The following is a 25684-nucleotide window of genomic DNA, read 5'->3' on the forward strand; positions in this document are numbered from 1 at the left end:
AGCACAGTCAAGGCCCCACGCTGCTCTGCACAGCCCAGGGCTCAGGGGAGGCTGCTCGTGTCAGGCGCCATCAGAACTGAAACTGAGGGCAGGGACTCCAGATACCCGTGTTAATACCCTGTTCCCCACTGTCTTTCCCAGTTTCTTTCATTTATGCATCGAGTAGACACCTACTGAGTGTTAACTGTGGCTGCTCTGGCCAGGGTTTGGTGTTTACATAATCTTGCTTCCCCTCACCACAATCCTTGAAGGTAGATGTCAGGAATGTTCCCATTTTACAAGTGGGGACCTTGATCCAGAGGGTAAATAACTCAGCCAAGTTGTAGTTAGCAAATTGCAGGTTAGGGGTTTGGACCTAGGAGAGGGTCGAGGCCAAAGTTCTTGTTTTTCTCCACTGTCAGGTTGCCCCCAAGATGGTTGGTATTAATTTGAGAGAGGCATGAGTGAACCAGTGACCCACAGGTTTGCAGTTTTGACAAACACAATTGAACCACAATAGGGGAATACAGCAATGACATTAACATTTCGTTAAGGAGATATAGTTGATATGGCATAAGTGTTGGAATGAAATTTTCTGGAGGGGAGATCTGAGCTCTTTTATGTTCTTTGCTGATGCTCTGAAAGAGGTCTGCAATGTCTTTCTTCTTCCAGAGACATGCCATCTAGTCATCTGGTTAACCCCCCAAGTCCTTTTCAGCTCAAGTATTGCGCAGCGTTCAAAGGTTGGTAAGGCCATGACAGTTATCTATGAATTTCCTCCTCTCTGTCAGGTTGGGTGGCCGCAGCCAGAAATAAGTGCCTGTTGACCATAATCTCTCCCATCTTAACCACTTCGGTACAAGCGTTGACTACAGTCTACAGCCACAGATGAACGTGCACAGCCCAGTGTCGACTTTAGCCAACAGCCGTGATATGACTTTTCTAATTTTTCATTTATCAAAATAAAATTGTGAACATTTAAAAATAACGTAATGAAAACATATGTGTATATGTTACCTATTCTGATTTACATTACAAGTGAAGCTGCCTGTAAAGTAAAACAAGCTTCCAGTGCTTTAAAGCTTTCCTCATCACACAAGAGCAAAACGGATCCGTCGTCAGTGCACAGCACACACTACCGTGCGGACTGTGAGTGCCGGCTGCGGGCAAGGTTTCCCGGCCGGTGAGCGCCGTACCAAAGTGGTTAAGTGTACTAATCTTGTCCAGACCAACCCTGAATGTGTAAATCATTAGATAGAAATATATGATGACTCAAGACTAATTTCAAAACAAATGACATAAAATTAAACCCCTTAAAATCTAAAACGCCAAGTTTTGAGAGGGCGAGTGGCTTGGAGCTTGTGTCTCTCCTAGCTATTAAACAGTTTTGTAACAATTACCAGATTCTGTCAGTGACCTGGGAAACTCAGGCCAAGGGACTCAGCCATCCACCTTCATGTGTCTGCTTTAAAAGTCCTAGCCATCGCTCCCTGTCACAGCAGCTAGTGCAAACTGTTCTTGCTGGAAGAGACTGACTGCCATCAGAACCTCTTACCCTAATAAAGTAATGATGCAATAACCACCTAATTTCCAAAATGTGCACATTACCCATATCTAAAAGTAAAACTTGAAAAAAGAATTCTAAAAAATTTATGTTGTAGCATTATCAACGCAGTATCTTAAGTACTTCTTTGGTTATTCTACGAAGGAACTGTTTTAGTTAACGGAGTTATTATCCAACATCCCTGTGCATTTGGGAAAGCCATCTGAAGAAGCCCAGAGACCAAAAGATCCAAGTTGAGGTAGAGGCCAAGAAGGCGCCACTGCCGATTCTTAATCCTCACCCATCTTTTAACTGGGGGTTCCTGCATGTTGACAGGCACGTCAGGTCTCATCGCAAAACCTTTCCCCCAAGAAAGTGATCTCTGCTTTGACGCCGTATTCACGGACACGTGCAAACTGGCATCAAGGATACTGTTTGATGACAGGCCATACTGCCTCTTTCTATAGGCACCAACAGTGTGTTTGTCACTTTGCTTAGTCTAGTGGGGACCCACAGAGAGGACTCCGGGCCCCAGTGCCCAAGCGTGGGCACAGCTCTCTCTGCTTTAGTGGTCAGAAGAGCAGAGGGCTGTCCTCTGCTCCCCTCCCACAAAGCCGTTCCTGACCCGCCTCTCCTAAGGGGATGGACTGAGCGACAGGAGGACAGGAGTCCACAGCATTCACACCGGGCCACAGCACAGAGCAGCATTCTCAGCTAGCAAACCTGCTCCCCGGTCAGGAGCAAAAGTGCCCGGACAACTGGGGACTGAAACCAGGAAATGCAAGGGGAGGGAGCATTCCAGGGTGAAATTTAAAAAAAGAGAAAAAAAAAAAAAAGAAAAAAGAAAGAGAAAGGAAAAGAAAAGAAAAAGGGAAATGCACAAAGCCCTGTGAGGCTGGCTGGTTAACCATGGGTTAGAATCAGGTTTAGAGAATCACACGGTAAATCAGCGTCTCAGCAAATCCAAAAGCCCAGGGTGAAAGGCGTGTGGTGAAAGGCACTTCCGTCCGTGGAAACAGGAAGTTTCCTCCTTTCACCATTTCTACCCTCTTTCTTATTTATTTTTGGTCTGCTTGTTGCCCAAATTTGGACCATCAATCACTTTTACCTGCCCGGCATTTTCATCTTTCCAGAGCCAAAGAGCAGCAAACGTGGGGTCCAGAGAACCCCTCCCCACAGCCAGTTCCAATCAGCCCTTCTCTCCCAGGGTGACGGGGTGCGCGGGGCAGACATGTCAGCAGGACATGCAACACACACACAGCAAGTCGCCAAACCAGACTGCCTTAAAGGACTTCCAGGCACTTACTTGTACTTGTGCTGGTTCCAATCGAATTGATTGTGGTGGGGACAGACGAGGAGGAGTAGAGGGGCACGTGGCCGTTCTCACATCCCAGGCTTTTGTCCTGCCAGTTGGAGGCATTGATGCAAATCCCAGAATCCCGAGAGTTCTGCCACCCGTTGAGCTTGTCGTCGGAGTTCTGTCTTTGGTGATAGTAGTGCGTCTGCCCATAGTCCACAGAGTCCGAGCGGCCTCGGTTCTGGCCACCAAAGCTGGTCGACGTGCGGTCCTCCAAGTGATTCAGCCACATGGCTAAAGCACTGCGGTCTTCCAACGAGGTGGCCGGATGTATCAAAGCATAGGATAGCAGCTGCCTGCTCTCCTCAATGTGCTGGTTGTGTTCAATAGAGTGTGCCAGGATTTGGGGCAGCAGTTTCATATACTCTACTTTTGCGTCAAGGTTTCCTGGCTTCAGCAAAGGCAGGTGAGTTAACAGGAGGGAAATCACTTTATCCTTGGATTCCTGTTGCCATTGGTTAATGATTCCTAGAAAGGAAAATATACAGGGCAAATAAGCAAATACAACCACAACGACACTAATCAGCACACTGTAAAGAGAATTTTTGTGTATTAGAGTCCTAATGTACCCTGGCTAAATTTTTTCAAGACAGCCTATGCATCAGGTTGGTCGAAGGACAGGTTTTCAGGGGCCAGAGATTTCAATGAAACACAGATCAAACATTCTTGGATGTTTAGGTACTCAATCTATTTCTCATTCATGTCTCCAAAGAAACTATAACTACTTTGGTACAACCAAGTAGAATTTACAGCCCTGTTTCCTTTTCTAGAAAAGTTTAGCTCTCCTCCCAGACACACAGGGGGCTAAGACTAACAAAAACCAGTGTAAACCAAGGTTCCACACAACATAGTCCTTGGGGTGAGGTACTTTTCCCTCCTCCAGACATGAAAAGTGGTTTCAATCCTAGCAAAGGCATTTGTGTGAAATTGGTAAAACTTCCTACATGGAGAAATTAGTCAGGACACAAAGGACTCCAGGCATCTCAGTGCAGTAAACCTGCACCTTTCTCATAAGAGGCTGACTCAGAAGAACAACTGCGGGCTCCAAGCTAGCATTCTAGCTCCTGAGCTATGGATCTTGCTCATTAGCAATGGATCCAAGGCGTGGTTCCAGGGATGCCTCCCATTGTACATGCTAAGTAGGCTATTTTCTTTACATGAAGATGTTTTTGTTCCTACTGTCTTAAAATAGACATGTCATTGATTATTTTAACCATTTTTAAGCATATAGTTCAGTAGCAATAAGCACATTCACAGTGAGGTACAGCCACCATCACCATCCACCTGCATAACTTTTTCATCCTCCTGAACTGAAACTCTGCCCTCATTAAATAGTAACTCCCCATTCCTGCCCTCCCCAGCCTCTGGCAACCACCATTCCATTTTATTTTCTGTCTGTATGAGTCTGACTCCTCTAGGTTCAGAAGTAGAATCATACAGTATTTGTCCTCTGGTGAGAAGTGGAATCATACAGTATTTGTCCTCTGGTGATTGCCTTACTTCACTGAGCATGATGTCCTTAAGTTCATCCACATCAGGATGTCCTTTTAACACGCTCACAAGGATCCTTTCTGGGCCCTCCCACTCAGAACACAAACAGTGCACTTTGCCTTATTAGCCTTTGAGAAATAGCTGGCTTTGAGGTTGATAGTTATCCATCGACTCTCTGGGGCCACAGGAAAGAAAGGTCCCTTCCAGAAGAGTCACTTCTGACACCTGGAGACCATAACTCTGGCCTTCTGATAACCCTACAAAGGCTAGGGCTGGGCAGTCCTGCCTGCTTTCCCATAGTATCTGCAGGGTTGGAAGGGGTTTCTGGAATTTAGCAGAAGGGCTTCACAATTCTGGCTAGGCACACACATAACAGAATAAGCCCAAGTGTCACTGTTGACCGTAAGTTTCAAATGCATCAGCCTGTCCTGCAAGGCCACTCAGACTACAGGAAAGCATTCTTTCAAAGGAAAATGCCACCAAGGCAGGCAGGCATGGTGTAGAATGAAAGAGCATGAGCTTTGGAATCAGGCAAACCTCGGCACAAATCCCAGATCTGCCACTTAATTTGTGGTGGAACCTTGGTAAATTACTTAACTTCTCTGAGCCTCAACGGCCTCATCCATCAGGCGTGGTACAAATAGCATCTGTCCCTCCTCGTGCTGCTGGATTAAATAAAGTAGCAGAAGCACCAGTCAAGTACTTGAAGGTAGAAGAAATTCCTTCTACTTTCCCTGCATTAGTCAGACCCACATGAGAGCAATGTGGGCGGTTTTGGGTACCAAGTTTTAAAAATAATATAGAGAACCAGCAATAGCCCAGGAGAAGTTATTAAAAGTTATCAAAGAGGAAGAAAGTCAAAAGGTGCAAGAAAATGGATTTATTGTGCTTACAACAATACGAAGAGATGCTTGACACACTTCAAGTGGGGAATTCATAGGGAGATGCCAAAGAGTCAACTATTTGAAGTAGAAGTCTCCAAATTGAAGCAGGAGAGATTAAGATAGGATGTGGACAAGAATGAATAGCCAGAATAATAATAAAAAAAAAACTCAGAGATACCAAGGAAGGCTCTAGAGTCTCTGTCCTGAGGGCTGAATGACAGAGTGCAATTGTCTTGAGCAGCAGGGATAACACAAGCCACGCATGGCATTTTAAACTTTCTAGTAGCCACATGAAAGAAGAGTGAAAAGAACAAGGTGAAATTAATTTTAATGATATATTTTATTTCACCTAATATATCCAAATATTATCATTTTAACATGTAATCAATCCAAAATTATTAACGAGCCATTTTCTTTCTATTTTTGGTATTAAATCCTCAAATCCAGGGTGAATTTTATCACTGACAGTACATCTGAAGTTGGACTAGGCACAGCTGAAGTGGCTTCTCGCTGAAGTGTGTGGAGGTCATAGGTGGCTGGTGGCTACTGAGCTGGCCAGCACGGGATTGCACGCATTCAGGGGAAGGCCGCTGGGAGGGCACGGATGACCTCAGCAGGTCCCTCCCAGCTCCCGGACTCTATATTTAGCTAACTGCCCATGACACAAGACAGCCCTCGTGCATTCCACTAGGTACAGCCTCCCTTTTAAAGTAGCTCTGGGAGACGAAGAAAACGCCAACCTAACTTTCTCATCAAAACATTTTCGGCAAACAGCAGGCACGTTTCAAATGATGAATGCATTCGGGATGAAGATAAAATCTATTCATTAAGCCCAAGACACACTGGAAAGAGGTAATGGGGCCGAGAAGAAGGAAAACTACACTATCAGCCAACACCCATCACAGGGAGCTAGGATGCGCCTTAGAAAATGTACATTTAAAAATAAAATTTGGGAACAACCTTTAATAATAAAAATTTACAAGGCTGAGGAACTCCCTACCTAGCTTTCTGCTAGATCATTTCCCTGTTTGGATATTCTACTCTTCCGCAAAAGGTCAGCCTAAAAAAAAAAAAAAAATCAGGAACAAACCCAAAATGTAAATGGGACTCAGAGTGCAAACTAAACTAAACATGTTATCTCCACGTAACCACACTCTGCCAGGGATTAACCTGGGAGTCGAAGGAGGAAGGAAAACGAGAGGACGCTGGCCCTGGTCCCTTCCAGGGCTGACATGGTTCTTTCTCTGCCCTCAGGGTAGGACTTGGATGGCGTGGGGCCATGGTGTGGCCAGGAAGACAACTATGGCTTTTGTTTACTACCACTGAGAACACGGAAATAAGGCTGCTCTCTGAGGCTAACTGCACCTACCGGATCCAACCGTTTCTGCGGCTGCTCCAGCTGCCACTGCTGAGAGCCAACAGTGTTGAATGTTCACTACGTGCCAGGCACTCTTCTAAGCCCTGTGCACTTAATTACTCATTTAATCCTCCCAAGAAGCGCTATGAGTAGGTCCTATTACTAGCCTTATCCTACGGAGGACGACACAGAGGCACAGATGGGGCCAGTTACTTGCCCCAGTTGCCCTGGCTAGTGGGGGAACGACAGAGTGGAGGTAGGCAAATTGCTCAAAGAGACATAACGGCCATCGTGCTATAATGGCTTGGCCATAAACTGAGTATGCATTTATAATATAGAATTATATGTTATATACTATATATTATTATAGACGAATTGCATATAAATATATACTAGTTATAAATATATTAATAGAGGACATGGATCAGCAGAGTTGTTGTTTAGCCACAGAAGTGTACAAAAAAGGAGAGATACCTTAGCTGTAGGTGACACCTATTGTGGTTTTAAAATATGTCATCATTTCTTTGACACTCCCCTCTGTGAACAGTAGAGCCCAATACCCTTCCTTTTGAGTGCAGATTGGGTTTAGTGAGTCACTTCTGGCAAACAATGAAACAGAATGCAGCAGAAATGACAGTGTGTGACTTCATGGACTAGGTGATAAAAGGCACCGCAGCTTCTCCCTGGCTGTCTCTTGGATCGCTCCCTCTAGGGGAAGCCAGCTGCCATGCTGTGAGGGGACTCAAGCAACCCGTGGGGAAGTGCTTATGGTGAGCAACTGAGGCCTCCGCCAGCCGTGTGAGGGAGCCATGCTGGAAGCAGACGCAGTGAAGCCTTCAGATGGCTGTGGCCTCAGGCAACATTCTGAGGGACCCTGAGCCAGAATCACTCATACCTCTGAGCCATAGAAACTGTGTGTATAATATGTTTACTGTTTCAAGCTGCTAAGTTTTAGGTAATTTATGTGGCCAAAGAGAACTGATACACTATCCAAATGCCCCTCTAGGAAAAAGGAGGTTTTAGCCATTTGGCTTTGAGTAGTTCAGTCCTTCTGGCAAAGTCATGCCCATTCTGAGACGGACCCATGAAGCTAACCTGTTGCCACTAAACACTCACCTCCCTCAGCTGCCCTTGTCCTGATTAGCTACTCACGAAACCACCTTTGGGCTCTGATATGGCTCCCCAGGCACCTTCGGGGAAAGAATGAACTGATCATAGAGACTTGATGTATTTCCAGGTTCTGTGACGATGATTTTTCAGGACGACTTAGTAAATGGTTTCTGATTATGATTTGGCATCCCGTGGAGGCCTGCCTGCAGGGAGAATGTGCACTGATTATATGGACTTTGAGTACGTCTGGTCTGATGATGGGTCCTCGTGGCAAATTAACAAGCCAGCATTGCAGGGTCTACCTCCCTGCTTTCTAGTTAGTTCGAATCAGTCCGTCAGGGTGAGCATCCCCAGGGTGCTGACGAGCGTGGGCATCGCCACCTTCAAACAGAAGCCAGATCCCACGTGCGGGGACTTGGTCGTGCAGGCTCGGTCCTGCCCAGCTGCCCACTGGCCTCTTTGTGGCATGCACACTACCTTCCAGAGAGCAAGGAGTCTTTGTTGAGCTTTATATTCAACAGATGCTCCTCCATGGGGAAGACCCAGGAATCCTCATAATTTTCAAGCAATTGATCACTTCTGAGACACAGTCTCAACCATTCATTACCCAACTCAGGAAACAGTCTGGAAAACAGCAATGCAAGAACTGCAAGGTTCGATGATGCAAGCTCAGCTCTATTACATTTTCTGAATATTTTCTTTATTATATCTCTGAATAAGGAGCAAAGACGTAACAGTTCGCTGGATGTTCTATGTAGATAAAAGTTAATGATTTGTAATTTGTAAACCAGTGACATAGTAGTAGTAAAAAAAAAAAAATTAAAAGAGGTATAATTAAACACCATGAGGATTAGGAAACTATCCCAATGATTCTTGGAGTGGCAAAGAATGTGTTTAAATACCAAGTCTGGTATTATTACTACACAATGGTATGTCAATGTTTAAGGGCTTTAGTTGTTAGTAAATTACCCTTAAATTGCTATTTTATTATACCCTTGTTTTCAGTTTAATAACATTTACCATAAAAGGGTTTCTCACAAGTGCATTTAGGCAATTTGCTCATGCAAGAAATGGCTGGGAATTAAGTGCACACACACATGAGAAGTAGTGGTGAAATAAATGTGCTAAAAGGGAGGGGGTAAGGTGGGTCTTACATGGTCAAATGCTCCTTGGAAGAATTTATGTTACAAACTCAATCCTAGACACATCGTGAACTAAAGGCTTCTAAATTCAGTGCAACTCTGCACAACTCAAACCCAGACGGCAGCACCGCATCCCATGCATTTGGGAGGGATGTGAGCTGACCCAGGGCACCTGAAAAATCAGAGGGGAAACATGGCAAATACCAACATGGCACATGGTGGGATTTTTGTGTTGGTACCTGCACTTGACTATTGTCTCCCAAGGTACCCCCTTCTTGAGCTACAGGTAACTAGAGAAAAATTCCTGTAATTTGGAGGAGACCTGCAAGTGATGTGGATTAGATCAGTTGTGATTGGAAACCCAGACGATCTGCAGTTGCTGAGCCCCTATTGCTGCAAGTGGTGGTTGGAATAGATGCAAAGGATTGAGAAGATACAAACTCTCTCCCTATTTTCAAGGAGGGCGATTGCTGGCCCCCATCCATCCTCGCTGCCTGGCATTCACACCTGTGTACTCCCCTCCCATACTGAATCAGAGCAGGTGGATGTGACCAGTGGAGTGTGGCAGAGGCATTCTGATACGAGGTCATAAAAGGCACTGCAGCTTTGACTTCTCTCTCTGGCTTCTCCGGTTCTGGGGAAGCCATGCCAATTATGAGGATACTCAGGCTGCCCAGGGAGGGTCCTATGGTGAGGAGGACTCAGGCCTTCTGCTAACAGCCAGAACCACCTTGCCAGCTGTGAATGCCACCTAGGAGGTGGCTTCTCCAGCTCCAGGTAAACTCTTGACTGCAACCCTATAGGAGACTTTCAGGCCAGAACTATCCAGCTAGGTGGCCCCAAATGCCTAAAACTCAGAAAAATGGAAGACGAATGTTTGTTATCATGTTAAACCATCAAGTTTTGAGAGAATTTGTTACACAGCAACAGTTAACTAATACAAAGAACTTGGTGTTACCTGGTGGCTCTGTCTCCCATTTTAGCCACCATAGCCTTTTCTGACAGCAGAAAAACCGTCAAGGGCTAGTCATTCAGAGGTCCGTGGCCATCCTCAAAGGGCAAGAACCAAGTGCCTCTAGCCCTCGCAGATGCCTACAGTGAGCCATTCACCTCTCCAGAGCCATCTGGTCATCTCTCCAATGGGGACTTTCCATCCGTGGTCACTTTCCCCCCAGGTACTGTCATGGCTGGGTGCTCCAGGAGTGCTCCCTTGCTCCTGAAGGACCTGGGCCAGCTGAGAACTAGTCCTGAGGCCTCAGCCAAGGGCTGGAGCTGGGGCTGGGATTCACCGCTAGGCTTCTGACCTCCGCCTGGCTACGAGCAACTCAGGTCCGAGGCTGCCCATTCCCAGAGGACACCCAACAGGCTGCTCCCCCAACCGCTGGCCTCAGTTACGCCTCTGGCCTGTGGGTGTGTGAACAACTCCCGCATCTGTGCTCCAGCCCCGGTCTCTCCCTGAGCTCCGGGCTCCCATATCCACTCGTCTCGTCCACACGGCCACGCAGACAGCCTCAAACCCAGCCAGCACGCCCAGAACCCAACTCCTGTTCTCACTCTCACCAGATCTGCTCCTTTGCTCTTCTTCCCTATCTCAGCAAACAGCTTTTCCATCTTTTCAAAACCTGGGAGTATCATCCTTGACTCTTTTCTTTTCTCTCCCGTATTTAACCTGTCAGCAAATCCTGTGGGCTGACTCTTCACAACATACCCAGAATCGGTCTCCCTCTCACCAAGAGTCTGTTATTAACCACAATGATCATTCCTAAAAGAATCATCTTTTTCCCTCACATCCCTTAGAAAGGATTTCAAGGAATGATCTTTTAAAACCAGAAGATAGGTCATATCACTCCCATGCCCAAACATTCCAGTGGCTTCCCATCCACTCTGAGTAAAAGCCAAAATCCTTGTGATGGCCTCTTAGTCCTTCTCTGATCTAGTCTCCACCCTGCCCCTCTCTTTAGTCCATCCTGGCTTCCTTGACATGTGCCTGCCTCAGGGCCTTTGCACTTGCTCTTTCCTCTGCCTGGCATGTTTCCCTGATGCCCCCATTTATACTCTCTCAGCTCTGTCTCAAGTCAAATGTCACCTTCCTAGGAAGGCCCTCTCTGTCCACATACTCCCTCACCTTACACCCCTTATCCCCAGGTCCTGCTTTCTTTTCTCCATAGCACTTATCACCGTGTGAGCTGCTGAGCCGTGCACTTGTCCTGCCTCTCTCTTCAAGAATGTAAGCTCTCTGAGGGTAGTGAGAGTGTCTCCATTTCCCCATCATTAACATCTTCTTATTAATTACATTCTTAATGGCTATATAAAATTGTCCCCTGGCCTTTTGTCTGATAATGTTTTCTTAGACTTTAAGATTTCTTCAAAATGTTAGTTATTTCCTAGAAATGTCCTTTAAATGAAGACAGACTGGATGAGCTACAAACGATAGTAGGTACCAACTGTCACGCAAAAACTATTTGGTCACCTTTCTCATTTGACTCTGCCATATCCTAATTATCTTTAGCTTTAGAGTCAAATAAAAACAGGAACACAGAAAGGAGGAAAATAAAATAATTAGCTCAATTTTCAAAGTCTTTACTACATCCTCCTTCTCAGTATTCTGTTTAAGATGGAAAATTTCCCCAGGTGCTGGAAAACAAAAGCATAATGGGTGCTTTTCCTGATTGTAACTGACACCAATTAAAATAATCTTCATGACAAAGATTTGAGAGGCTGAGACAGCAGAATGAAATGTATTTAATACAACTCTCACAAACATCTGTTGAAGGAGGAAAGAAAACCGAGGCCGGCAGGGTCGTGTTAAGACTGTTGTATGCTTGAATTTTTTTTGGCGCTAAGTGATTATGTTTTAATAAAACCTCATGGGCGCTGGGCATGGTGGCTCACACCTGTAATCCTAGCACTTTGGGAGACCGAGGCAGGAGGATCCCTCAAGGTCAGGAGTTTGAGACCAGCCTGAGCAAGAGTGAGACCCTTCTCTACTAAAAATAGAAAGAAATTATCTGGACAACTAAATATATATATAGAAAAAAATTAGTGGGGCATGGTGGCACGTGTCTGTAGTCCCAGCTACTCGGGAGGCTGAGGCAGGAGGATCGGTTGAACTCAGGAGTTTGAGAGGTTGCTGTGAGCTAGGCTGAGGCCATGGCACTCTAGCCTGGGCCAACAGAGCCAGACTCTGTCTCAGAAAAAAACCTTATAGGAATGGGTCTCCTAAGAGTCATATAAATTAGAGGTGAAAAAAATGTTACCTTACTCTTGACAAACACAAGACACGTTCTTGCAAACCACATCCGGCTAGTTTTTCTATACCATAACCCCTTGGAGGAGAGGCTGTAAATGTTCTAAAAGCAGGAAGCTTTTCCACTCACTAGTCTTCAGTGCCGCCCTCACACTCCCAGACCACCACTGCCAAAACCCCATTCACCACAGCGTTACTCTCCGATGGCATCTTAAAATAAGGAATTAGCGATCTGCAGGCAGACCTTGCAAAGAGAAAACCATGCTTTGTACTGCGGCACTTAGATCTAGGCCTTGTTCTGCAGGAAGCATTAGAAACGCAAGCCCCAAAAGTAGCACACCGAGGTCCACGTAGCCTAATTTCGATAATATTTGTTAACAAGGCATTTCGAGGCTAAAATCCTCAGCAATATGGAGACAGAGTCAACAGAAGAGTATCTTGGGAGGACTATAAACAGGTCAAATCACAAAAGAATAGTTCCTGCTCAATCCGACGGACCAAACTGAGTACTGGCCACGTCATACAACACATTTATAAACCTCAGGAAGTTCAGGAAGGGCCAGAGCGGACACATTCCACCTCTGACACGAAGGGGCCATTCTGTATCTTTAAGTGGCTCTGAACTGTTAAGTCACTGGGTCCCACGCTTTCTAAAATAATGAGGAAGTTGCTCAACAATTTATAGACAAAATTTCCCATCTTGAGAGATGGGAAGCCAAAGGATAAGTGTGAATGTAAGAGCCCTGTGGTGTGGTGTGAAACTGTGTAAATATTGTCACCAAGGAACAGCACATATATATTCCCAGAATATACATGTTGGAAATGTTGATAGTAAAACTTACATATTACTCATTGAGGTATGAAGTCTGAAATTCTTACATGTACCAGTCATTCTACAGAGGAGAGGAGATACAATGTTGCTGAGGCAGGATATTTGAACTTGTGGTCACAAATTCACTGGGAGTGTTTTTTTTTTTGGGGGGGGGAAGGCCTAGATAACTATCAAAGGACAGAGTTGGGTGACCCGGGAACATATTCTGTCCCGCTGTCCTGGCCTCCCTGGACATGGCCCTGCAGAGGGAGCTAGAGGCACACTCCCCTCCCTGCTCCTGGCCAGCTGCCGGCCAGCGCCCGGGGTTCCTGCGAAGGTAAGCAGGGAAAGGCAGCTTACTTCCACCTGTTACTTGTGCACCGAATTGTTTTCAGGTTAGTAGGTCTATTGATGCAACCAGAATAAGATTCCTTTCATATTTTTGGAGAAGGGCAGCTACTTTCTAATTGCCAAAGTCCTCAGGGCAGTGGAGAGGAGGTAGGAAGGACGATGATGAAGACTATGGCTCTCTAGTCGGGAATGACAATGGCTGAGGCCATTTCCTTCCTTCTGGGCATCCCACCGTGAAATTAAGTAGACCTGGAGGTAAGTAGCTGGACCAGAACCAGGAGGATCAATCAGATGAGGGACCTTGGCTTTAGCGGACCGGGCAGAGATGCTTATAGGAGATGAGAGCTCAGAGCCCCTAAGGGTAATGCCTGTGGACAAGGGCTCTCATCCTTCCCGAGTCTCAAGCATACCATCTAGAACTCTACGAAGAAGGCAAGAAAATGGTGAGATGGCTGCGTGGGGGAAGGAGGGGTGGGGGGGGGGGAGAAGGGAAGAGAAAGACCTGAGAGGGAGGAGAGAAGCACGCGCCGTGGCCGAGTAGAGGACGGGTTCGGGCCTTGCACGCTGACCCACGCGGCCAGGAGCAGGCGGCCCCGTGCCGTGTTGTGAGGAGCACCTCACGCTGCCGAGAAGCTGGAGAGAGGACACGCCTTGCTGGAAACAAACCTTCTAAACTCTAAGGAGGAAGAGACGGGGGCAGCAAGGGGCCCCTCTGTCCAGGGAGCTTGAAAACTGACCCCTTGCTGCCCTCCCTCAACTTTACCCCAAGGTCTAGGGCACATGGCCCGGTGAGGAGCAAGACAAAGCTAACCTCTAGCCACGCTGGCCCTGAGCTGAGAGGGGCAGCAGCAGCCTGCTGTTCTGTTTTGTTTTAATCTAGCCTTGTACCACCACCTTTGGAGGTAGATGTATTTGTTAATCCATCAGATATTTATCTTTGGTTCCTATCAATGTACATGGCCTGGCGCTATAATCTGTGCTTTTCAATAGGGTTTGCAGTGTAGGGACAGCCATGGGGAAGTTTTGTGCCCATAGAAACGTCTGCAACACAGAAAGCTAGGGGAGAATCCGACCAGAGGAGTAGAGAAGCACTCCGAGAAGTGCTCCATTTCCAGAACCAGCAGGCAGCCCTGTAAGGAGTGGAGCCCATTCTCTAAAGTGCCCCAGGCCCTCCAGCAGACCCCAGCCAGCACCCCACAGAGAAAACACAAAGAGCTTAATCCATTATCACTGTACCAGGAGAGACTTGAACCCTGGCTGTTTACATCTTAAAAGAGGACATTATCATTACTGGCGTTAAATACTGTCCACTACAGACATGCCCTGTATATATCCCAACCCTCTCCCATCTGCCTCCATCAGCCACAACCCAGTTTAAGAATCTACCTGCATCTCTGAATCCTACTCATCTACTCCCTGCCCTCCCTCTACCAAAACTGAGCTCAATGACTTATAGGCCTGCATGGCATTTTCCCTTCGATGGGACTGCTGGCTCCTTGAGGGTAGGCACAGTGCCTCCCACTCAGGTGCTTCCTACTCCCCTGCATAGGTCCCTATTGATCACGCAGGCTTCCTAGACCACACTGGTCAAAAGATATACATGTATTTTTCTATGGCAGCTTATGACACAGCAGACTGTTCCCAGCTCCATCTGTCTTTCTGATTAGATGCTACATATTAATATCAACAGCAGAAAGCTCTGGACCAGGGCAGGATGGGGAGGGGACTCTGAGGCCGGCAGAAGGGGAGAGCCAGCCTCTCTTTGTAGATGGACGCCCCCAGTATCTTCACATGAGCACCCCCAATACCTTCCTACACTGAACATCTGTCCTGTTCCGCTGAGAGCCCCTCCTCTTGCCTCTCTGTACACACGGACACAGGTGGGGCAGCCCAGTCGCCTGGGGAGTCGGATCCCAAGATGCTGGTTGTGAGTACCTGAGATATGCTCAGTTGTCTTGGGAGCACCTTTTGAGGTGTTCACTTCCAAGCACTGTAGGAATATCAGGAGTTCTAAGTGACTTGGGGGAAATAAAAAGATGATAAAGCACAGCGAGTCAGAGCACAGACGCTAGCCACACTGGGTGGGAACCCCAGACCTTGCACTGCGCTAGCTGTGTGAACTTGGGCCATCACTTAAACACGTCTCACCTGGAAAGTGAGATGCCTTGTAAGATCGTTCTGATGTTCAAATTATTTAATCTTTGTAAAGCATGGGACTGTCGTTGGCCCACCGTGAGCACTATGTCATTGCCAGCTTCGGTCACCATCATCTGAGGGACCACGGAGACGCTCCGTGGGGCCCTCTCCTACGAGACTGGGGGCAGAAAGGAGACCCAAAGGTCGCAGCACTGGTTCACTAAGCGTGGAGGAATGGCACCCCTGGGAAATTGTTAGAAATGCACCTTCTGGGACCCCTCCCTCGATCTACTGAACCAGAAACAGTCAACAAGCCCTCTGGATGATTCGGATCCGGGCTCAGGTTTGGGAACCAAAGGAAGAGCATGGCCTCTCATTTACAGCTTTTGGGACATCTGCAATGAAACCAGGTGGGAAAATGAGGAATCAACTGAAAGAGTGGCAAGGGACTATTTTTAAGAGAATGTTGTTGGATTAAGAATAAAACACCGACAATAAATGAGCAACAAAATGTCATAATATTTCTAGCACAGGGCTGAACTCAAGTTTTCTGTAGTGATTCAGCCAGTTAAAAGGGGTGATTGCTGCTTCTAAGGACAGACAGGGAAGCCACGATTTGGCCATTTGGGTCTTAAGAATATAAGAAAGTCTAGAGAAGCCTGGGATGGCTCATGAGTAAAACGAAGACGAGAAGGTCAGGTTTAAAGCATTTTCACCACAGACTCACACACTCACAAAGCACCCCTACGCGGTCCCCGGCGTCCCGTGCTGCTCGGGGAAGGAGGGCCGAGACGTGTCTGCCAAGGCCGCAGCAGCCGGACGCGGGAGCCTGCACATTACCTCTGAGCGGCCACTCTGGAGAGCTGTCTGGTGAAGAAGTACCAACTCACTGGGCTGACGATGAACCACGGGACATGCAGCAACAGGAGCAAAAGTCTCTCGATTAGAGGACCAGAATATTTTGCTGAGTTTGGGGGGAGGGCCCAGCCGCTGTACAGGTTAAATGGAGCTGAACACATTACAGTTGAACCAGATGTTAGGTGAAAAATTTGTGCGTTGATGGAAATGATCACATAAGGGACTGCTCCATCTCCTCCCGCTCCACTTTGTCCTCCTCCTTTTCTTCCCTCCTCTGGTGTCCACTGGGCACAGCTGGTCATTATTGAGTGTCCGGCCGGGTATTGTGATGTCAGAGGCGCCACCCACACAGGGCCACGCCTGGGAAGGCACAAGCATCCCAGCCCCACCCAGGGACACGGGGCCCTGATGTGAGCGCCCTGCACTCACCTGATGGCATCTGACATCTCAAACATCTCCCGGGGCCCTTATCTTCCCCTCCCCCAACCCAAAATGGCACTTAGGGGACACTGAGGTGCAGAGAAACCTGTCTCCAACCCCACAGCAATGCCCCGGTGCTGCCGTGAATAGTGCAGAACTCCCTGACCCCTCGTCCGGGGACCCGGCCACCCTTTATAGAAAGTTTCCACACACCTTCTATTCCTAACCTCGATTGCAAGCATCGTGGCCCGGATGCTTCTTCAGTGGCACGAGCAGCCTGTGTCACCAGCTTAGTAACGCATCCCATTTAGGACCATGAGCACAGCTTGTTTGTGCTGGAAATGAATTAACTGAATTCTAGATATTCTTTCTTGGCTGCTTTTTTGTTTTTATTTCAAACACAGCTAACTAATCAGGGCTTCGGACATCAAGAAAAGCCAACCTTGATTCTTCAAGAAAACCAGCAGCTTACCACACACAACCCCTTCCTGGTCCTCCCCCAAGACGCCAAGAACATCAAAAGTCTACAGTTTGGGGGTAGGATGAAATATTTTGCTCATGAACTGCCCATGGTGGGGCAGGATCCATCTTTTCTTGTTTTTATTTTGCAAGCTGACATTTAGAGTATCAGTGCTGAGGAAGTGGAGGATAATCTAAAAAATGGACTTTATCGCTTCTTTTTATACACACACACACACATACACACACACACACACACACACATACACACACACACACACACACACACACACACACACACACACACATATACCTCTTTTAAAATTATCTGAATGCCTTGACCTTGGTGTCTAAAATGGGTAGAGCCTTTGGAGGAAAAGGAAGCCCCTGGACTAAGACACGAAGGTGAAGGTGAAGGTCAGACATATAACCTGGATCACATGGCCAGCTCCACTCATCACAGAACAGATTCCAGTGCCTAAATAAAGCCCTGAAAAGCACGTTTATTGGAAGAACTGGCTCATTTATAAAACAACTGATGGGCCAGGACAGACAGCAATTACCAGCCAATAAGGCGACCTGGTTTCTCAACGTGACATAAATGCATTTCAGCCATGTAGTAAATAAAATAAAATTTCATCGTAAAAGAGCCGCAACCGCCGGCCATGTGATCCGCCTTTGCTGCGTCCTCATGTGACAGCCTCCCAATTTAGCGCGTAACCAACTCCCAGTGACCTGTAATAACACTATTCCCAAATTAGAGCTCTCAATTTCACTTGGCTTCGGTCCCTCCCTCAAAGCAAAATAAAGCATCCGTTTTCTTTTTTTCACATTCATAATACTCTCCTTTTGAGTTGCCAACTCAAACCCTGCTTCAGTAAGATTGAGCCCTTCCTCTAATTTTTTTTTTTTTTCTGGTTAGCCAAAGAGCCTGATGGAAAAACACCAAGAGACAAAAACAAAAACAAAATCAGACAAAAATTCCAAGTAAGTGACATTCAGCTGGAAAAGCGATGATTCACATGCAAATAAAAATCTCCCTGAATTCACTGTTGTATGACGCAAGCTCCTGGCTTCGACATAAAAAGGGCAGAATGAAATCACCCACAATTAAACTCGCTCTGGAATACTGGAATTCTCTGGCTAGGCCTTCCCGACTAATGATAAGAAAACTCCCAACTGTAGCAGAATGAAGCTAACTGTGTTGGAGCCAGGGCATCCCCACCCCCGCTGACATTCACTCCTGAAACCCCCCAGTCCAGCATTCTCCACCGTTGTCGAGGTCCCCAACCCGCACCCAGCCTAACCTGCATGGAGCCTGGCTTCAGTCCTCCCAGGGGGGCATCCTCCTCTCCGACAGGAGGGAATTGTGCCAGGAAGCTGCACTCACACCCTCCCCCCAGGATGCTACAGGGCAAGAAAGCTTTCTACGGGGCTCTGAAAAGCTCTCCCCAGGACTACACAGAACCTTTGTTTGAGCTGCACAGCAGCATCGGCTTCTGATCTCAAGTCCAGGCCACCGAGAGTTTAGCAAAGTCACCTCTCCTGACTGGTGGATAATTCTTCTCTCTCTCAGGAAACTGACGTTGATCTGACACCACTGTTTTTCTCCAGATGTTGCCTTTAAGATGCACACTTCATCTGCCTGAGAATCACAGGATTCTAAAGATGGAAGGGCCCGGCAGAGATTTTTCTGGTATTCCCTGTACTTGTTGTGAGTGTCACCACCACCCAATTGTCCCCTGTGGGTCACCTGGGCTGAGCCACTCCCAGCCACAGGGGGCTGTTCTACCACCAAAGAGAGCTGGGATGACTGGAGCCATAATTAGCCTCTCTGCAACTTCTACCCATCCAACTAAGGTCAGGTTTTCTGAAACCACAAAGAATAAATCTACAAACAAATACCAGCATACCAGTGTTCACAGTAGCACTACTCACAATAGCCATAATGTGGAAGCAACCCCAATGCCCATCAACAGATGAATGGATATACAAACTGTGGTACATGCATACAATGGAATATTATTCAGCCTTGACAAGGAAGGAAATTCTGACACATGCTACAACATGGATGAACCTTGAGGACATTATGCTGAATTAAGCCAGACACAAAATGACAAATACTGTATATTTTCCACTTGTGTGAAGTGCCTAGAGTAGTCAGATTCACAGAGTCAGAAAGTAGAATGGTGGTTGCCAGGGGGTGCGGGTAGAGTACAGAGTTATTGTTTAATGAGTACAGAGTTTCTCTTTGGGATGATGGTAAAGTTCCAGAATGGATAGTGGGTGATGGTCAAACAACATTATGAATGTAATTAATGTCGCAGAAGTTAAAATGGTGAATTTTATGTTGATATATTTTACCACAATAAAGAGATACAGAAAAATCTATTCTTCCTTTCGCAAGATAGCCATCCCCCTAAATCCTTTTCAGGCTGAAAATCATCAGTTTTTCTAATAATCATTAGGTAACGTGATTTCTAAGCCCCTGCAGCAGCCTCATGGCCAGCCCAGCTCTGGACACACTTAATGCCTCTGTGAAAACCTGGTACCCAGAACCTCACAGAGCACTGTGCTCAGCTGCCTCCACCCCGGGGTCCTGCTCTGAGGCACTCAGCTTAACCCCCAAGTCAAAACCTGCACAGAGCGGGCCTGCTGGCCGCCTGCTCTGGCACCAGGGCAAAGGTCCAGGCCTGGAAGAGTAAAAACCACGCCACCACCTCACCACCACTGCTGCTGCCGCCTCCCGGGCCCGCTCCCCCTCCCAGACAGCTGTGGACAGCTGCAGCTGAGAAGCGAAACCAGCACAGGCCACTGAGGGCTGAGCACGCTCCGGCCCTTCCAGAGATCTCCCGTTTCTTGTGGGTGTTTGGTTCGTGGACACGAGGAAGGCACTCGGGGATGCCTCTTCTCAGCAACCTGCCACGAGCAGTAACCATCCTTGCCATGGTCCGGGCTAGGGGCAGCTGGATGTGCGCAGCCCCTGGACCAAGCCCCACTGGGTGCCACGAGGCGCTCACCCCTTTCTGTCCATCTGGAAAAAATTTTAAAGTTCGAGGCAGGAAAAAGTTCTCTTTTACATTTTAAAGTGTGTTGAAACTGAGTAGCCTGGGTGTTGGTCTCATTCCACAAGTGAGTAATCCATTTCCTGAAAGTAAACTGCTCACCCTTTGGAAGTGGACCAGCGATTTTGGGGTGCCATCTGAAGTGCCACTGACTTAGTAAATATTTACTGGCGCAAGCATGGAGCTTTTCTAGGAATGTCAAGGTAATTTGCTAAGTTAATGACCTAAAGGTGGCACCCTTAGAAAAAGTTAACTCCTCTCTGATGGGTGAGCAATTTAGGCCTGGGACAGGGCACGGCAGGGGGAGAGTGTGTTTCACTTACTAGTTAGAATAACCACAAATAAATTAAAACCAGGCCTGGCTTTAAACTCTCTACCTTCTTCCTTTTCTTGACTCTTTTCTATTAATATCTGAGCCAATAATGGGTTGACTTTGGAAAACTCTTTTCTATGCCAATATTTTGCTGGGAGGGTGAAATGATGGGGTTTGAAAACTCCCTTTCCTGTGAATCTTCTGGTTTCCGGGATCCCATACGGATGACCTCATATATCCACCACTCACTAAAAGACGATGCCCACCTGGGTCTATTTGGAGATCTGCCTCCCATTCTCCTACATAGAACAATTTAGGCTTCAATCAACTGACTTGAACAAGCCTTTTGCCTCAAAGAATAGTGAGTTGGTTTCTTTGTGGTTCAAATGATCACTTAATCCTTTAAAAAAGATTCCTGTGCCACCTTCTCCTCCTCCTTCATGAAATAGGCAATCCTCAGAAAGGAATCTAAGTTTTCTAATTAAAAATATGGTGCCAGATGAGTGTTTTGGGAGCTCTGTTAGGAAGAGGATGAGTGTGTGTGTGTGGTAGGCTCGGATGTAGGGATAAATCGAGTTGAGAAGTGATTCTCCGTGAAGAATCATGGACAGTTATGAATTCAGCAGAGGAAAGGTCACTCTGGATTCCTAGTTTTATGAATAGCACTCTTCCTCAACCTCCCTTGGAACTAGCTCTTTTAGTAGAGAACTTAGGAATGCTGTGTGATTGTTGGGCTTCAGGTATCACTACCAGCATACCTTGGGTCTTCTGAGACAGAAACAGGGGTTTTTATGACTCTTCCTGAGCCCTGGCATGGTCCTGTGCCCCAGATCCTACCTCACAATGACTCGTGCCTGTGCTCTCAGCCATCCCTATAAGGATTACCCTGGAATCAGATGCCATCTACCTGCTATCCCATCCCCTTCCGGGATACCTGGAAAGGAAATGACTCTGTGACTCAGAGAGCTCACAGCCCTCCCTTGGTGTCCTGCAGACTTATAGACAATGGAACCCAAGCCCACGGAGGGCAGAGCACCAGCGCACACTCTGCCCTCGAGAACCAAGGCAGGGCACTCGCGGGGCACAGTTTCCCAGGGAGGCCCCTCCTGGCAGTACAGCATGGTGGCACTGCATGGCAGCTGGCAACGGCAGAAAACAATACACTGGCTGCAGAGAACACAGGGTTCCTCATCCAGGTGCCAGCAACACCAAAACCAGTGTTTATCCTGCTCATTCGTTTCCTTTCTTTCCTGCAGGCCTACTGTACACGGCATTGCTTACACAGAAGTCACTGATCACGTGATAAACAGGGCTGGCCTACGTTGTCAGTGTGGGAATTTGGTCTCAATTTATTTCCTTTTATGCTTTAATTTGGTACCTGTTTATCCTCCATTGCATTATTTTTTTTTATTTTTTTAAAAAAATAAAGTCAGAGTGCAGATCCAGAGCAGAACATCTTAGAGACTTGATTATGTCCCAGAAATTCCCTCTTAAATACTTTTTGGAACAAGTTGGGGTATGCATATATAAATGCTTACAACACAGGACAGCCAATGATCAGCAAGCATTATTATCAACAGGGCTGTCAGGAACTGGGAAATGTCAGAGAGATTCACAAAGTGAGCCTTCAATGGGATGTGCACAAGGAGAGGTGCTCTGGTTGCGAGTTTGGGACCAGCTAGGGTGGTGCGTCTGTCACAAGGCTCCCGCTGGTACTGGTGCTCAACAGCCTCAGGGAAACCACATTACAATATAATTAGTATTATTTTTCTGTGATTCCTTCCTATATAAGCATGGCCTGGGAAGATAAGAAGGCCATGGAGGAGGGAAGATGGAATGAAACGGGAGACACAGGAGGCCAACATGGCACCGAGCAAGCCCTGGCTACTTCTGCTGCTTTTTGTATCACGGGAGTTAAGAACGACTTACTGGCTTTCCCCCTATAGACTCATACCTCAGGATTCTTCCATGCATGCAGCAGACTCCCCAGGACCTGAACATTAAAGGCCACATTGTGGGATGAGAACAGGGCCTCTTCTTCATCCAGAGATTCCCGAGCCACACACCCCTTTAAAGGAAACACCCACTTCCGACATATGTTCATAATATTCATCCTGACGCTCTGTAAGGCCAGTCCTGTAACCATACACTGTGTGTTATGATAGTATAATTATTTTGTGGTCTCTCTTCAATAGGTCTGCATTTCCTCTTCAAGTGGGACATTGCAGCAGTCATAAATCTCTCCATCCTCTGGGGCAGTGGTCTGTCACAGCTTACTTCTACCACTTGTCTTTTGGGAGAATTCCAATTCTTACTCCGTTTAAACTTAAACTCTGCTAAACTTGTCTCCCTGCATATTTTTCATCTGGGGCTCCATCAAAGAATTAAATTCAAACTTTTCTAAAATTATCAGCATCCCCTAAACATAAATATTAATATACACACACAATTACGTTTATCTCAACTCAACCTCTGATTTAGTTTCTAATATCTACTATCTGTGGAGTGCTTTTTTCTTTTCTTTTTTTTTTTTAAGGTTTGCAAAATCTCTTTCCAAATATTCGCCTATCTCAATTTCAAAACAAGCGTGACCAGCAAGTGGTGAGGAAACTGAGGCTGGCGGTGTCGGAGCAACAGGCTGGGGGCCCCAGAGCCGGGGTCCACTGTCCTCCTCTTGCTGCGGAGGCTCAGCCAAGGCTCTCTGGAGGGAGAGTCTGCACGGTGCAGCCTGACAGTTTCACTTAACGTTCGCTTGGTTCTTCCTACAAAGGAATCTAAATCTTGACGGACATCAGAAATTTAATAATGGTTTAAGAGCAAATCCCAGCATGTCTCCAAAGCAATACAGAATCAAATTCTGAAAGCAAATAAGACGTGGCTTTCTTCTTCTCTCTCTGGCTCTGCTGGCGGGGTGTGAGTGGATTGGGTGTGTCGGGCGAGGGGAGAAGAGGCTACAGAACATACCATTATGATTATCCAGCAATAACAACACTCTTACTGGCAGTGTCCTCCGAGAAGATTAATAGCATGAGGTTTCTTTTACTCTACATGGCAACAAGCTTCTGAAGTAAAAAAAAAAAGAAAGAAAAAATATAAACTGCTTCCTTAACTCTCAGTGATGCTGGTTACTTTAAGTTTTCTTAAAACCTTAACATCATAAACCAAAGAACATACTGAGACGGAAGTTTCTGGATCTTGTTTTGACTAACAGTCATTTTTCAATTTTCCAGAAAAGGATACTTAACAACTGTGGCTAAATTTAAGTCACTTAAATTTAGTTCATTTTCCCTTAAAATCACCATATCCAAAAGTAATCATTCAGGGAAAACAAAAAGCCCCAGTACTCACATGACAACCCTACACGTTATCTTTGCTCACACTCCAGAAACATACACAGTCCAAGTCTCTCAGTCACAGACCTGAACATGACCACATTGGAAAGAAGCTACTCCAGAGAAGATGCATTAAAAAATGCATTAAAATGGCAATTAAGGTCCAATTCACCATGCATTGTCATAATAATTTTATTTTCTGAGAAGTAACTTTTTTTTTTCAAACAGAAAATCTGGTGGTTGTATTAAAACTGATGCTGTTACTTTTCATTTGTGTGGTTCTTATTCTCAAACTATATGAAGGCTAAGAAAAGATTTCTGTATAAAGAAACACCCAGTGATGTCAGACAAGCCTTGAGATTTTCCAGCAGACACAAAGGGACGATGGGGTTAGGGGATTTGGGCATGAGCCACCTATGCCAGGGGTCCTCAAACTTTTTAAACAGGGGGCCAATTCACTTTCCCTCAGACCGTTGGAGGGCCGTTGGGGAGTGCGGCGCACATTCCACACATGCGCACTGTGGGCCCAGGATGAGTTGGCTGCTAAGCAGGACAGGCAGTGGCGGCAAAAACACCTGGCCGGCCAGATAAATGTTCTCAGCGGGCCGTAGTTTGAGGACCCCTGACCTATGCGCTCTCAAGATAAGAGAGTGTGGCCCCAGTGGGACTCTGAACACATGCTCTATCTTCTCTGGATACACACACCTGTCCCACAGTCATTGTGCTTCCAAATTGTCCAGGTCACTATCCAATCATGCCCTATCTTAGGCCCAGACAGAATCCTCTCATCCTATCTTGAAGACACTCAAACAGAAGTATAACTCTTTATACGTTTTGAAACAGACTTGATAAGAATAGACAGATGAGAGGGTTATTATGTAGAAACCAGGAACACAAAAGGGTTCGGTTCAGAGTTGTGTCCCAACTGCAGAGAGGGCCTCAGGGACACAGCACTAGGATCTAGGTCTCTTGTGCCTCAGTTTCCTCATATGAAAAAATACACATAAAACTCTTCCATCACCAGCCACTTCTAAAGAATGACATGGAAAACAATGGTTTGTGCATCTGAAGACTTAGCACTGGTGTGATGACAGGCATTCACTTAGAATGTCCTTGTCTAAAGATCTTCACTCCTATAAACTAAGCCTCCACTCCTTGCAGGTCTCAGAGTAACCACTCAAATCTGGTCTTTGCCTGGCATCCTGCCTCATCCAGACAGGGAAGACAGTGCTTAAACATTCTTGGTTGCAGATTGGTATTTTTAGTGCTTTAGAAAAGATTACACTGTTTTTCATAGAATTCATTTCTCATAATATTAGCACTTGTGTTTTAAGAGCACGTAGCGGGGGAGCTATTGTTAGAGAAGACAGGATCAGAATAAAGTGGCCGTGTTATAAAGGATATTATTGCTCATTCTCTTCTTTTGCTGAAAGTATCTTCTAAATGTCTACTTTCCAGTTAGAAGCTCCAAAATATTCCTGGTCCAATTGATTGTAGACACATAAGCAGCAGCAAAACCAACTTTAAAATATTTGACCTCTACCCCTACTCACCAAAAGCCATAAGAAATTAGCTTATCTGTGAGTTTCCCCAGAGTCCCACCAGTCTGTCATACACAAACCAAGCATTTGAACTATCTGTCTTCCTTGTTTTCCCCACTTCTTTCTGCTATCTCTTGGCTATTTGCTATTTTTAAATATTATATAGCACAAAGAAAGGGGAAAGACATTTGAATGAAGTTTGGAAATAAGGTTGGGTCAAGAAGGTTACATAAAAGGTTGGGATTATCCAGGGTTTCAATTATCCGTGCACTCCCAATAGACCATATA

At 46.3% G+C, this 25684-nt stretch overlaps 1 protein-coding gene across 3 annotated transcripts in view; it reads right to left on the minus strand.

The window, feature by feature from the left end:
* The window catches only part of SAMD4A (sterile alpha motif domain containing 4A), a 206984-nt gene that overhangs the window by 81250 nt on the left and 100050 nt on the right, over nucleotides 1-25684 (minus strand). For 2 of the 3 annotated variants that reach the window (XM_012757907.2, XM_012757906.2), the window contains exon 3: nucleotides 2829-3347. In XM_012757907.2, the coding sequence (XP_012613361.2) occupies nucleotides 2829-3347 (519 nt within the window). Of the gene's footprint in view, nucleotides 1-2828; nucleotides 3348-16248; nucleotides 17196-25684 lie in introns of those variants that run through there. The other variant, XM_020285836.2, reaches the window with a different exon arrangement.

Source organism: Microcebus murinus, chromosome 6, assembly GCF_040939455.1.
Source record: "Microcebus murinus isolate Inina chromosome 6, M.murinus_Inina_mat1.0, whole genome shotgun sequence".
NCBI lineage: Eukaryota > Metazoa > Chordata > Mammalia > Primates > Cheirogaleidae > Microcebus > Microcebus murinus.